Raw genomic sequence first — 13,072 nt, 5'->3', positions numbered from 1 at the left:
AAGTATCATTGCTGTTATTCCTTAACTATTCCAGGTCGTATATTTACCACCTGCGCCATCAGAGATTGGACATTCTCTATTGATATACCGACGAATACTCTTTGCCATAAAAGTGCATACTATTTCAATTCATAAATGTAATTAAGTGATTAAGTGCTTGCTCTACACACCATTGCTGTGTAGTAATAAACGCATACTTCGACTTCGTACATTTGTGTTGGATCCGTTTCATCTACGTGAGAGTGTTTATGATAATATATTTATGCCGTGTACTGGGTGGCCGAATATTAAGTACAAAGGTAGTGGTAGTAAGTATCATATCTAGTAATACAGTCAGGGAATTGTACCCCTCAGTTACACCTGGTCTATACTGTTCAGTTAAAGCAGTGGATTTGATCAGTACTCTGTATCAGCCAATACTTATAAAGGTTAGGAATTTAAATCTGTATCGGAAAAGTGAAGATGTGGCATGGATCACTCGTTTAATTAATGGCTTAATACGGGCTTACTCTGCCAAAGACACGACCTGCTTTACTCCTGATCAGCTCCAGACTGTCAGGGTTCTTCTTCTGAGGCATCAAACTGCTTCCTGTGCTGCACAAACACACACACACACGCGCACACACACACACACACACACACACACACACACACACACACACACACACACACACACACACACACACACACACACACACACACACACACACACACACACACACACACACACACACACACACACACACACACACACACACACACACACACACACACACACACACACACACACACACACACACACACACACACACACACACACACACACACACACACACACACACACACACACACACACACACACACGCACACACACACACACACACACATATAAGTAGAAGGAAAACGTTGGACGTGCATAGGGAATAGGAAACGAATGCAGTGATGCGTAACTTCAATCAAATGACAGGGCTAATGTAAACAGAAAATTGGCCTGACCTGTAGGCATCGGAGAGTGCGACGAAAGAGAACTCCTTGGTGCTGTAGAGCATCAGGTCCTCAGCCATCTTACTGAGGTGTGTGAGACACAAGGACGCCCAGAACAAGAACTCGGCTGAGAAAAGTGCACACACACACACACACACACGAGCACACGGTTTTAACTGTATTTTACTTATACTGTACTTCTTGGACAAGTTCACTGACAGATATAGATATAGTTACCATACCAACAAAGTCCCTCTGGCCTGTAGCATCCATGCTGTTGATGCTGATGTCATCAAACGCCAACTCTACAATAGAAATAGATAGAAATAGAAATCCAGAACGACAGCGGCGAAGAGAAGGTTCTGTTGTGGACTTGGCGATGAAGCTAGTTGAATGGTAACAATAAGGAGAATAGAGGCCAACAAACTGACAAGGCATGAATTACCAGGTTAACAGTAAATGACCCAGAGTCAGTCAGAGTCAACTTACCTTGGCGCAGTAGCTCCCTGTCTATATCAAATGGAGTTCCAGCTATGGCACCGCTGAAAGGATAGAGACGTATTACTTTATTACGATGAAGTGGCAATAAACTTACTTATGGTGGCCTACCACAATATCTGACAGGCCTACTGCTAATATATTCATTCCCCAAACTGATCAAATAGCACAGTATAACGTGTTTGTAACACACAGTATAACGTGTTTGTAACACACAGTATATTGTGTTTGTAACACACAGTATAACGTGTTTGTAACACACAGTATACAGTATAACGTGTTTGTAACACACAGTATAACGCGTTTGTAACACAGTATAGCGTGTTTGTAACACACAGTATAACGTGTTTGTAACACACAGTATTAAGTGTTTGTAACACACAGTATAACGTGTTTGTAACACACAGTATTAAGTGTTTGTAACACACAGTATAACGTGTTTGTAACACACAGTATTAAGTGTTTGTAACACACAGTATAACGTGTTTGTAACACAGTATGAAGTGTTTGTAACACACAGTATAACGTGTTTGTAACACACAGTATAACGTGTTTGTAACACACAGTATAAAGTGTTTGTAACACACAGTATAACGTGTTTGTAACACACAGTATAACGTGTTTGTAACACACAGTATTAAGTGTTTGTAACACACAGTATAACGTGTTTGTAACACAGTATGAAGTGTTTGTAACACACAGTATAACGTGTTTGTAACACACAGTATAACGTGTTTGTAACACACAGTATAACGTGTTTGTAACACACAATATGAAGTGTTTGTAACACACAGTATAGCGTGTTTGTAACACAGTATGAAGTGTTTGTAACACACAGTATTAAGTGTTTGTAACACACAGTATAAAGTGTTTGTAACACACAGTATAACGTGTTTGTAACACACAGTATAAAGTGTTTGTAACACACAGTATAACGTGTTTGTAACACACAGTATAAAGTGTTTGTAACACACAGTATAACGTGTTTGTAACACACAGTATAACGTGTTTGTAACACACAGTATAAAGTGTTTGTAACACACAGTATGAAGTGTTTGTAACACACAGTATAACGTGTTTGTAACACACAGTATAACGTGTTTGTAACACACAGTATTAAGTGTTTGTAACACACAGTATAACGTGTTTGTAACACACAATATGAAGTGTTTGTAACACACAGTATAACGTGTTTGTAACACACAGTATTAAGTGTTTGTAACACACAGTATAATGTGTTTGTAACACACAGTATAACGTGTTTGTAACACACAATATGAAGTGTTTGTAACACACAATATGAAGTGTTTGTAACACACAGTATAGCGTGTTTGTAACACACAGTATAAAGTGTTTGTAACACACAGTATAACGTGTTTGTAACACACAGTATAACGTGTTTGTAACACACAGTATAAAGTGTTTGTAACACACAGTATAAAGTGTTTGTAACACACAGTATGAAGTGTTTGTAACACACAGTATTAAGTGTTTGTAACACACAGTATAACGTGTTTGTAACACACAGTATAAAGTGTTTGTAACACACAGTATAAAGTGTTTGTAACACACAGTATAAAGTGTTTGTAACACAGTATAACGTGTTTGTAACACACAGTATAACGTGTTTGTAACACACAGTATAACGTGTTTGTAACACACAGTATAAAGTGTTTGTAACACACAGTATAAAGTGTTTGTAACACACAGTATAACGTGTTTGTAACACACACTTCTTTCTGCTAATGGACTCTGAATCTCCCGTCTAATCCAGCTTGCCACCATCATAATAACCTAAAAGCAGTAAACACTGCATTATGTGAGTGTGTGTAACAAACGGAGAAAGGCAGGCGGGCTGGCGGCGAGAGACAATGAAAATGTTCATACCTGCCCAGAGGTAAGACGTTGACCCGCCTCCTCATCGCCTGGAGCTGGTCCACGTCTCTGCTCAGAGCCACCGCGTGGCTGGAGGGCAACTCAAGTGGCGTATAGGAGGAGGAGAAACAGAGAGCGACATGAACACGTCAACGACATGATCCAGCAGCGGGGAGAAAAAAAGGGAGACGCTTCAACTTGATTACATTTCCTGTCATCTGTCACGTGCGCGTTTCACAATGTATGGACACTGCCCCCGATTTGAATTGAGTGAAATAGTTACATTTGTTGCCGTTTCTCATCAATTCAGTTTCCCCATTGCCAAATTGACAAAAGACACCATACTTTATAAACATAACCACGTTATGGTGCAGGTCAGCACACTTTTTAATACTAACAAATATATGAACTATTAATGTTTCACTTTTCTGAACACACAAAAAATGGGAAAGTAATGATCTTAACGCACACATGAGGACATCTGGACGTGTTCAGCTACTGTATCTCCAGGAGTCCATGCGGTCCACAGAGACATTGCCAGTCAATACTATGTGAACAAACACAGTCCACAGCCACTAAAGCAGACAGAAACTGTGGACATTTTCCTCCCATACATGCAAGACTATCCCTGCAGTATGTTACCATATCCACTATCTTTGCTAATGCTTAACATCATAAACAGTTATGACAAACACTGCAGAGAGTGCATTTCAAGAAGATTACCTCAGAATCCAGTGGCTCCATCTGATTGGTTGAGCTCTCTGCATGTGGGTGTATCCGGGAAACAGGACTTCAATCTCTCTGATGTTTCAAAAGCGGCAATATTAAAAACTGCAGGGTACTTCAAAGGCACTTTTGAGATAGTGGATTGGAAGAAAGTCATTGTGTGAGAGAAAGAATGTGTGTGGGACCGGGAGCACATGGTCAAGCTCTTCACAGCAACTACACAGAAAGAGACACATCAGCGAGACACATGAGATGTCTTTGAACCCCCCCCCCCCCCCCCCCCCCCTATCTATGGTTACGGCTTTTTTTCTTTTTTTTACCCATCTAGGACAAGTTGGCTGCTGTGAAAAGGGTTGATCGGAGCATCTCGATGGACAGCCAAGATGGTGTGTGTATATGCATGCGTGCACGCGTGTGTGCTTATTTTCTTACGCTGCTGCCCGCTCCACCATGGTAGATATCAGCTGATGGGCGTTTCTCTTCAGTGTTGAAATTGCGTCCCGCAGCCACAAGCGCATGTCAGTCACCACCTGGTCAGGTCAACAACACAAGAGAACAATGTACGACTAGGGTTGTCAAGCCCTGCCCACTTTTCTCAACACTCCAATTGTCCCTAATAAAACAATTTGAATGTGGATTGGCGGTAATGGGCCGACCCACCCACCCACCCACCCACCCACCCACCCGCCCACCCACCCACTCACTCACTCACTCACTCACTCACTCAGCCGTTCTGGCTCTTGTGGCGGATCACACCAGAGCCGTTTGGTCCGGACTATCGGACCAGAGTTCGTTTCCTCAGATAGTCCGCTTTTTTTGGGGTGGTGTGAATGCTCAGTCGAACTCTGGTGCGGACCAAACACGCAAACTCTGGTCCGCCTGAAAACGTAGGTCTCGGTTCGCTTCATCGGACCAAACGCAAGACCAAATATAGGAAGTGACCTGATAAACTGTGCATCTTGGGTAGAAGGAAACAAAACAAACACCGCGGTAAACATGTCTCGTGGACAGACGTGGGCGAATGACGAGGTGAAAGCCCTGATAGAAATATGGGCAGAAGACCAAATTAAACAGCTACTTGTGGGCACTCATAAAAACAACACGTGTACAAGTTGTTTAGCGAGAGGATGGTGGTAATGGGCTTCAATAGAACAATGGATCAATGCCACGTCAAAATAAAAAAACGGCATCAGCAATATATTAATAAATAAGCAGATAATTTAATTAGATGTCCATAACATTTGTGTTTTTAATTAGCATAGCCTAAATAAATATGAATTCAAGAAGTTAAATACTGAATTAACGACACATATTTATTAACAGGCTGAAAGTTCAAACGAATAACAGGCTAAAAAAACAATTAGACTATTTAATATAGGCTAAACACAGTATTGTCCACTGACAGCCTCTGTAAAACAGCAGGGAGCATAACACTTTTATACGTTCCTTGTAAAAACGGGCACAAATGCAAAAAAGATGAATGAAAGTCCCTGTTATTAGGCTTCTCAAATATCGTTCATAAAAAACATTTATGTAATATTTTACAGCATTGAGCAACCAAACAGGGGGATGATGCTGCATTATGCTCGGTCATCTTTGAGATGGCGAGACCATGCAGTTGGCACCGTGTGAGGCCACATTTGAGCAAATTAATAATACTGCAGAATAATAATACGTGTGTAACAAAACCATTCATTGCGTTTGATGTAAGCGTTTGACTCAGCATTCATGCATTCGGCTGAATAGCTAGATGAAGCACATCCTACCTGGTCTTTGTTAGAACTCAACTCGTTATTTTTGGCGCATACACTCTATCAGATGTCATAAAACGATAAAGAGGACAGAAATGCGGGAACGTTTTGATTATATTTAAAAGGCGTTGACATTGAATCTAAATCTATAGTTTATTATCCGTGGCCGTCAGATAGACTCATTGGTTGCTCGTAATGTAGGATAGACCGGTCTATCAAGAGAGAGAGATAGACCGGTCTATTAAAAATAATTAATTAACAGGAACAATTTAAATAAATAATGTTAGTTGGAGATGATTTGTGTGTGCTAATTTAAGGCAGTCAATGAGTTGTGCTCTCTCTCTCTATAGACCGGTCTATCTCTCTCTCTCTCGATAGACTCATTGGTTGCGCGTATATAGGATAGACCGGTCTATCCTACATTACGCTTGTGACGGAGACAGACTTTCAACCTTCATTTGGGAAAAATAAATAATATGTTTAATAATAAGTAAGACAACGGATCTGTTTAACGAATTCCATATAAATCTATAGTTTATTATCCGTGGCCATCAAATAGACGGCCAGTGTCAGTTGGTATGATGACCTGACTGGACGTTATACTTGGCACAAGACCCACATCCAGCCCGAAACATATCGTTGAGTCTTTCGAAGATGAGACCCATCAGAAGGCATCACCAACACCGCCTCTGGCTCGCAGTCACACACACACACGTTAGGGCTCGCAGTCACGCACACACATTTCCACTCTCTTGTGTCCAATAGACGAGCACCCTTTTCGACCGCGTGACATTGTTCAGAAAGTTTGGTGCGCAATGTTGCAACTTCACCCCCCGAATCGCACCGAGTCCGCCAAAACTATATGTGAAAGCGCCCTATGTCCTTGTTGCAAATTCAAAGCTGTCGTTGGTAAACAACTAGGGATGTTCGATATTGGCTTTTTTACCGATATCCAATATACCGATATTGTCCAACTCTTAATTTCCTATACCAATATCAACCGATACCGATATATGCGGGGTTTCCCCCCCAAAAAAACATTATAATTTCAGGTAATTAACATTACATATCTCTTGTCGTGGAATTAACACAACATTATGCATACCTTCTTTTTTTTCATATATTTTTATTTCATTTTTGGATGAAAGGCACAGGTACAGGCATACAATGCACATAAAACATAATTTAAATTATTTGCCAACTACACGCATTGGCTTGCCCCTTGCCTCATTTAAAATAAAAAATCCTACTCCCTAACCCCTGCACCAACCACCGTTGACAAAAAAATATAATAATAATAACCCCCCCCAACCCACCCTGTCATAGGCCTGAAAAGAAAAAGAATTGAGCAAAGATTTCAACAAAGACCAAAAAAAAATAAAGGGAATTATACAGATATAATTAGTTATGTCCTGCTAGTTATATAGTAGAGGTCCTAACTTGATAGAGAATATGGTTCCAGCTATCTATTGTTTGATAGTTTGCACCATTTAATCTAGCTGTAGAAAGCTCCATTGTTACAACATCAGCTAATAACTGTTTCCAGTGATTAAAGGGCAGAGAATGTGGAGCTTGCCATCGCAGTGCCAAATATTTTTTTGCAGCAGTACTTCTTGCCAGCCAAAATCGTCTCTGAACAATACTTAAAGCTAAAGAATCATCATCATTAACACTTTGACTGCCACTCACGGCTAATCTCGGGTTTACGATTGTGACGTTGAAAGCCACTCACGAGATTTCTCTGATTTTTTTTTTTTTAGCGATCTGAAATCATATTGCATCACGCGAGCCTACCCTAGCCTACCCAGGGGCCGCCGGCGATCAGATGTGAAAAAAGCGCCCCCTATCGTCTCCCAGATGGTAAATCACCCTTTTGGAGTGGACTCAATGAAAATGGATGGGAAAAAAAATATTCCAGTCCACATTTCACTTCTCACCCATGCAGCCGGAGTACCAGAGTTCATTCAGGGGGCTCTGAGCCCCGCGGATCATGAGTTCTACTGTATACACGTTAGATCTATACATTTATCGATTTTTTCGAATGGTGATCAGGAATTGGAATATACCAGTTGGATACCATCTGATGTCAGGTAAGGAATCTATGTTATCAGTGTTAGGATAATCAGACTCGTTTTCATGAAGATATAAGCTTTTTTTGTGATATGTGCTCCAGCTGTTTCACTGTAAAATCCATGAGGAAATGAAAGCAGCTATTATCAGCGCGCGCCTCGAACGTGCGTGCGTGCACGTATACTATTGATCATCTAGCGTTTATTTGAAAACAATTCATAAATAGGCCGACAAATATCAACGTTCTGGAATATTCCAGTAAAAGGCGATTATCACAGAATGGGCTGTTTTTCACCTGAAAACGGGTGCTTTTCAAAATGCTCTCAAACGGAAATGAAGCGATAAAAAACCAATCTGCCTTGACAACACTGACTGGAAAATGATTATTTGATAAGCGACGGGCAGATTAGACACATAGCCATAATTTAAAACATAGATTAGGCGATATTAGCGTTAATATTGGCGCCGATGGTGGCATTCAAGCACTAAGTCGTGCGCCCCCTGGTGGCACTGAAAGTGTTAAGGAGCAGTAATTTGGGACAACAGGGAATATGTTTTTGTAATACTTTAGATAGATAATTAGTTATCTGTTCCCAGAAACGTTTGACTGTGGGGCATTCCCACATCATATGTGTAAAAGTACCAGTAGTATTTAGAGAACAAAGTGTACAGTTTGGTGAAATAGCACGTCTCATTCTATAAGCTTTCTGGGGGGTTAAATATGTTTTATGGACAAAATTGAAATGAATCGGCTGATGATTTGGGTTTCGTGATGCCATAATAATATTTCCCCATGGTGTTCTAATCCCAATTATGTGCTCCACGATTGGATAACAGGTATTAACGAAGTACATCTTTGTGATAGATCTTTATAAATTATAGAGACTTGACCTTTGGACAGACCTGCAGTTTTTTTTAGAGAAAGTAACTAAGGGGTGAGTAGTTGGTTTGGTCCATGGAACTCCATAGGCTCGCATAGCCGAACGGAGCTGTAAATATAAAAAAAGGAGGTGCCAGGTAAGTTATATGACTCTTTCAGATCTGAGAATGATCTTAAACCATTGTCCTCCATAACATCGGCAAGTACATGAATGCCACAATTGGACCATGATTGAGCTACAAAACTGCGGCCTCCGCTAAGCATAAAAGGGTTATGGAATAAGGGAGTCTGTTCATGCCACTTAGTATCCCATTTAAGTAACTTTTCATATTTGCGCCATAAAGATATGGCATGCGCTATTATCGGACCATAACGTAATCTACACTGCTTTAGTGAAATATCTGTGAAGACAATGTCTTGTAAACGAATCGGTGCCACAATATGTTTTTCAATATTAAGCCAGGGGGCCTCAGAATTTAAATTAAACCAACTCAACAGAGGACGAAATGATAACGCTTGAAAATATAACTTAAAATTTGGTACAGTTAAACCGCCAGATTGCCGCTCATTTTGTAAGGTAGTAAGTTTAACCCGAGCTCGCTTGCCTCGCCATATACATTTTGAGACTGCTCTATGTAAATTTTCCCAATGAGCAACAGGTGGGGCAATAGGAATCATGGAACTACAGAAGTTTACTCGAGGTAATATGTTCATTTTGATAATAGAGACTCTTCCGGAAAGGGAGACAGGTATATTACACCATCGATTGAGATCGTCTATGATTGACCTAATGGTTCTATTGTAGTTTACAGACACAATTTTTTCAATTGAAGGAAATATATCAATACCAAGATATTTAAATTGGGTTACAACCGGGATCTCATGGTCAAGCACAGAGTTAGGAGTGGTTCTTAGGTACATAAGTGCTGATTTGGTCCAGTTTATTTTATAACTTGAAATTGAACTGATTTTTTATTTTTTTTTCAGGAGGCTTGAGAGAGACTGAGATACATTCTCCATATATAACAAGATGTCATCCACATAGAGCGAAATATGATGATAATTAGAATTGACAGAGATTGGCTTAATGTTTTCTGATTGCCGTATAGCTTGGGCTAAAGGTTCAAGGGATAGAATAAACAAGCTTGCAGAAATCGGATCCCCTTGCCTACTTCCACGAGTGATTTTGAAAGGAGGAGAACTAATATTTCCGGTTATAACACTATAAAACATTATGCATACTTTTGACAATAAATTAAATAAGAATTTGTTCTTACTTGCTTGCCTGGGTAAATAGAGGTTAAATAAATGTAAAAAAATTAAAATGTATAGTTTTTTTTTTTTGTAAACTGATACAGATAATTTCCGATATTACATTTTAATGCCAATATCGGTAGGCCGATAATATCGGACATCCCTATAAGCAACCCCCTTACATTACAAAACAATTTGATTGGAATTCTGGATTATATCAAACTCGCTCAAGTGATTTGCTTATTCCCAGAGCTTGTTCTAATTTTGGAAAAACTGCCTTCTCCATACTCTTGGCCCTTTTTTCTTGCTTTTAGTCTGCTTTTACTGTTTCTTGTTTCCGTTTTTTTATCTTATTTTAACTTGATTTTATCATGATGCTTACTTGTTTTTAATCCTTGTTTTATCTTTGTGTTATTCTATCTCTTTTAGTTGTATACTCAACGTCACTGTAAATAAGGGAAACCTTAGTGTCCCTCAAGTTTAAATAAAGGTTAAATTAATTAATTAAAGAAAAACTGAAATTAGCTAAGGTGTTAACAGAAAGTACCCATCCTTAAAATATCATCAAACATATAATCTTTATTGTCATGTTAATTTATTATATAATCTGTGACTGAGTAAATAATTCAGTAGCTACAAACAACTATAAACTATTTTGTAAAGACAAACCTGGTCATTCCTGCTCCTGCCAGTGTGCAGCTTCCCTGCTGGGTCACCTATCAGCTCCTGGGAGAAGAGAACACAAAACCAATCAATAATTAATAATCATGCTTATGTTACCAAGATGTCCAACATCAGGGGAATTTGTGTAATGGTGAAAGATTTGGTCTTGTTTAATAGATAATAATATTGTGTACATTTCGGCAATCCATGAGCCAACCAGATGTTCCTCAATGTAGCGGATGGTACCGCGAGGCGCGGTCACGATGGACTTCAGATGTTGTGAAGTGACTGTGGCGAGTAGCGGTGCTGTGGGTTAAACTCACTCTCACCCTTAAAAGACACGTTACAAAGCAGTGAATTCACCTCTTGGTATAGCGGTCTGTGCTGTTGACCCGTGGTGCGGCAGACCACAGGTTCGAAACTCCCTCGGGGCATCGCAGTTTAAGGTGACGATATGACTACCGTTACATCAATACATTTATGTAATGTGCCTTTGAATCTGCTTCGGGAGATAAATCCCATTGGGATTAGACACTAACTGAAAATCTATAGTTTCTGTTATACATTTTGTTATTAAATGTAGGTGCCATTATTGTGGTTTTTGCAGTTAAATACTGTATATATTTGTATTGTTGAGAATCAAAATAATGACGATGTGGAGATTAAAGAATTTTTTTATTTCACCTTATGTTTTAAGAAATAGTGGCACGTGCCTCACCAGATTTTTTATATCTGGAAATGTTTTATTATATGTAGTTATGATCATTTTATATTATTATGAGTCAAACATATTCTTCTAATTATGTTATAGGTCATGCCTCAAAAGGTCACACACCCCCTTTCCCTATGGTATTGGTTTCTTCCATTGGTTTCTTCCATGGAGAGGTACCCTGTCAGCCCCCCACCCTCTACAGATGGGTGTCCATGTCTCTCAAGATATCCATGTCTCTGAGCGGATCTCAGCCAGTCACAAATCGAAACAGAATTGCTTCACCTGCCGGCCAAATCCTCCCCGCTGACCGACCTTTCCATCACAGTGGAGAATGTAGCCGTGGCCGCATCCACGACCGCCAAGAACCTTGGTGTTGTCCTTGACGATCGGCTGAACTTCTCCGCTCACATTGCCGCAACAACCAGAACCTGCTGATTCTTCCTGAGCAACATCAGAAGGATCCGCCCCTTCCTGGGAAAAAAAGCCACTCTACTCCTGGACTACTGCAATGCACTGCTCGCTAGTCTACCAACCACCGGCACCAAGCCTCTTCAACTCATTCAGAACGCAGCCGTCCGCCCAATCTCTAACCTACCAAGGTCAGTCCATGTTACCCCACTTCTTAGAGAACTGGCTTCCCATTGCTGCACAAATACGCTTCAAGGTCCTTGATCTAGCATACCATGTAACAAAGGGAACGGCTCCCTCCTACCTCCGGTCAATGGTCTCTAACTACACACCCTCAAGACCCCTACAGTCTGCATCTTCTGGCAGCCTCAGACCCACTCCTATCTGAGCTCCAGGGGGCTCTATTCTTGGTCCTTTAAACTTTGTCTATTAAAATCACACTTATTCAATCAATATCTGAAATGAAGAAGTAAAATTTCCCAAAGGTTCAACAGCAGATAAACATGCAGGCAGCAGTGTTGTGTGCATCGGGGGAGGAGATGGTTACAGCTTAACGATGCTGCTGAACTGGTTAGTAGGACGAGTCCCTGACAGTCCATATGAACAGTTCATGTCCACGGGTGTGTTAGGTGAATGTGTATATGTGCTCAGGAAAGTATTGGTATGACGGTATGTCTGTGTATTAATATTAAAACATTCCCTGCCATGACTTATATCCATCAATATAGCCAGTCTGCCACCACTCTAAGCCTATGGAGATGTTTAAATTGTATTGCTAAATTGACATTACTATGGCCCATTCAACATCGATTATCTATCGTTCAGGATGTAGGAACGTTATACTTTTTCATTCATATATTCATACAAAAATACCTTCTAGAATATAAGTATGTTTTTATCGTTTTCTGCAGTAATTCCTAGAACGTGAACTATAGGCCTAAACGCATATATAGATTATCGATTGCCGTCTATTCCCTAGACACGCTATATTAAAAAATGCAACTGTACATGATCGTATACGTTATGCGTCATCATGCATGGTGTATGGTGCAATAAACGCCCAAATCATATCGATTATTGAGTTATGGCAGCGATCCATATGCACGCCAGTGTATGTCTGGAGTCCCGCAACAATATGTGGCTGCCGGACGGATTTCCCAGATGCACCGATTGCCACTTCCGGTTGTAACTCGCCCGATCATCCACCAGGCAGCGGTATTGAGGCGTTGCAATATTGTATCACTGTATCAC

At 40.3% G+C, this 13,072-nt stretch overlaps 1 protein-coding gene across 1 annotated transcript in view; it reads right to left on the bottom strand.

The window, feature by feature from the left end:
• asl (argininosuccinate lyase) overlaps nt 1-13,072 on the bottom strand; it is a 35,765-nt gene that overhangs the window by 17,552 nt on the left and 5,141 nt on the right. The window contains exons 4-11 of the mRNA XM_084320083.1: nt 10,708-10,764; nt 4,516-4,613; nt 4,081-4,158; nt 3,370-3,447; nt 1,474-1,526; nt 1,227-1,289; nt 997-1,111; nt 510-594 (exon numbers count right to left, since the gene is read on the bottom strand). Of these exons, the coding sequence (XP_084176209.1) occupies nt 510-594; nt 997-1,111; nt 1,227-1,289; nt 1,474-1,526; nt 3,370-3,447; nt 4,081-4,158; nt 4,516-4,613; nt 10,708-10,764 (627 nt within the window). The remainder of the gene's footprint in view (nt 1-509; nt 595-996; nt 1,112-1,226; nt 1,290-1,473; nt 1,527-3,369; nt 3,448-4,080; nt 4,159-4,515; nt 4,614-10,707; nt 10,765-13,072) is intronic.

Source organism: Notolepis coatsorum (assembly GCF_963971535.1).
Source record: "Notolepis coatsorum genome assembly, chromosome: 8".
NCBI classification, from domain to species: domain Eukaryota; kingdom Metazoa; phylum Chordata; class Actinopteri; order Aulopiformes; family Paralepididae; genus Notolepis; species Notolepis coatsorum.
The sequence above is the reverse complement of the archived record's forward strand: the minus strand, read 5'-3'. Positions and strand labels throughout refer to the sequence as shown.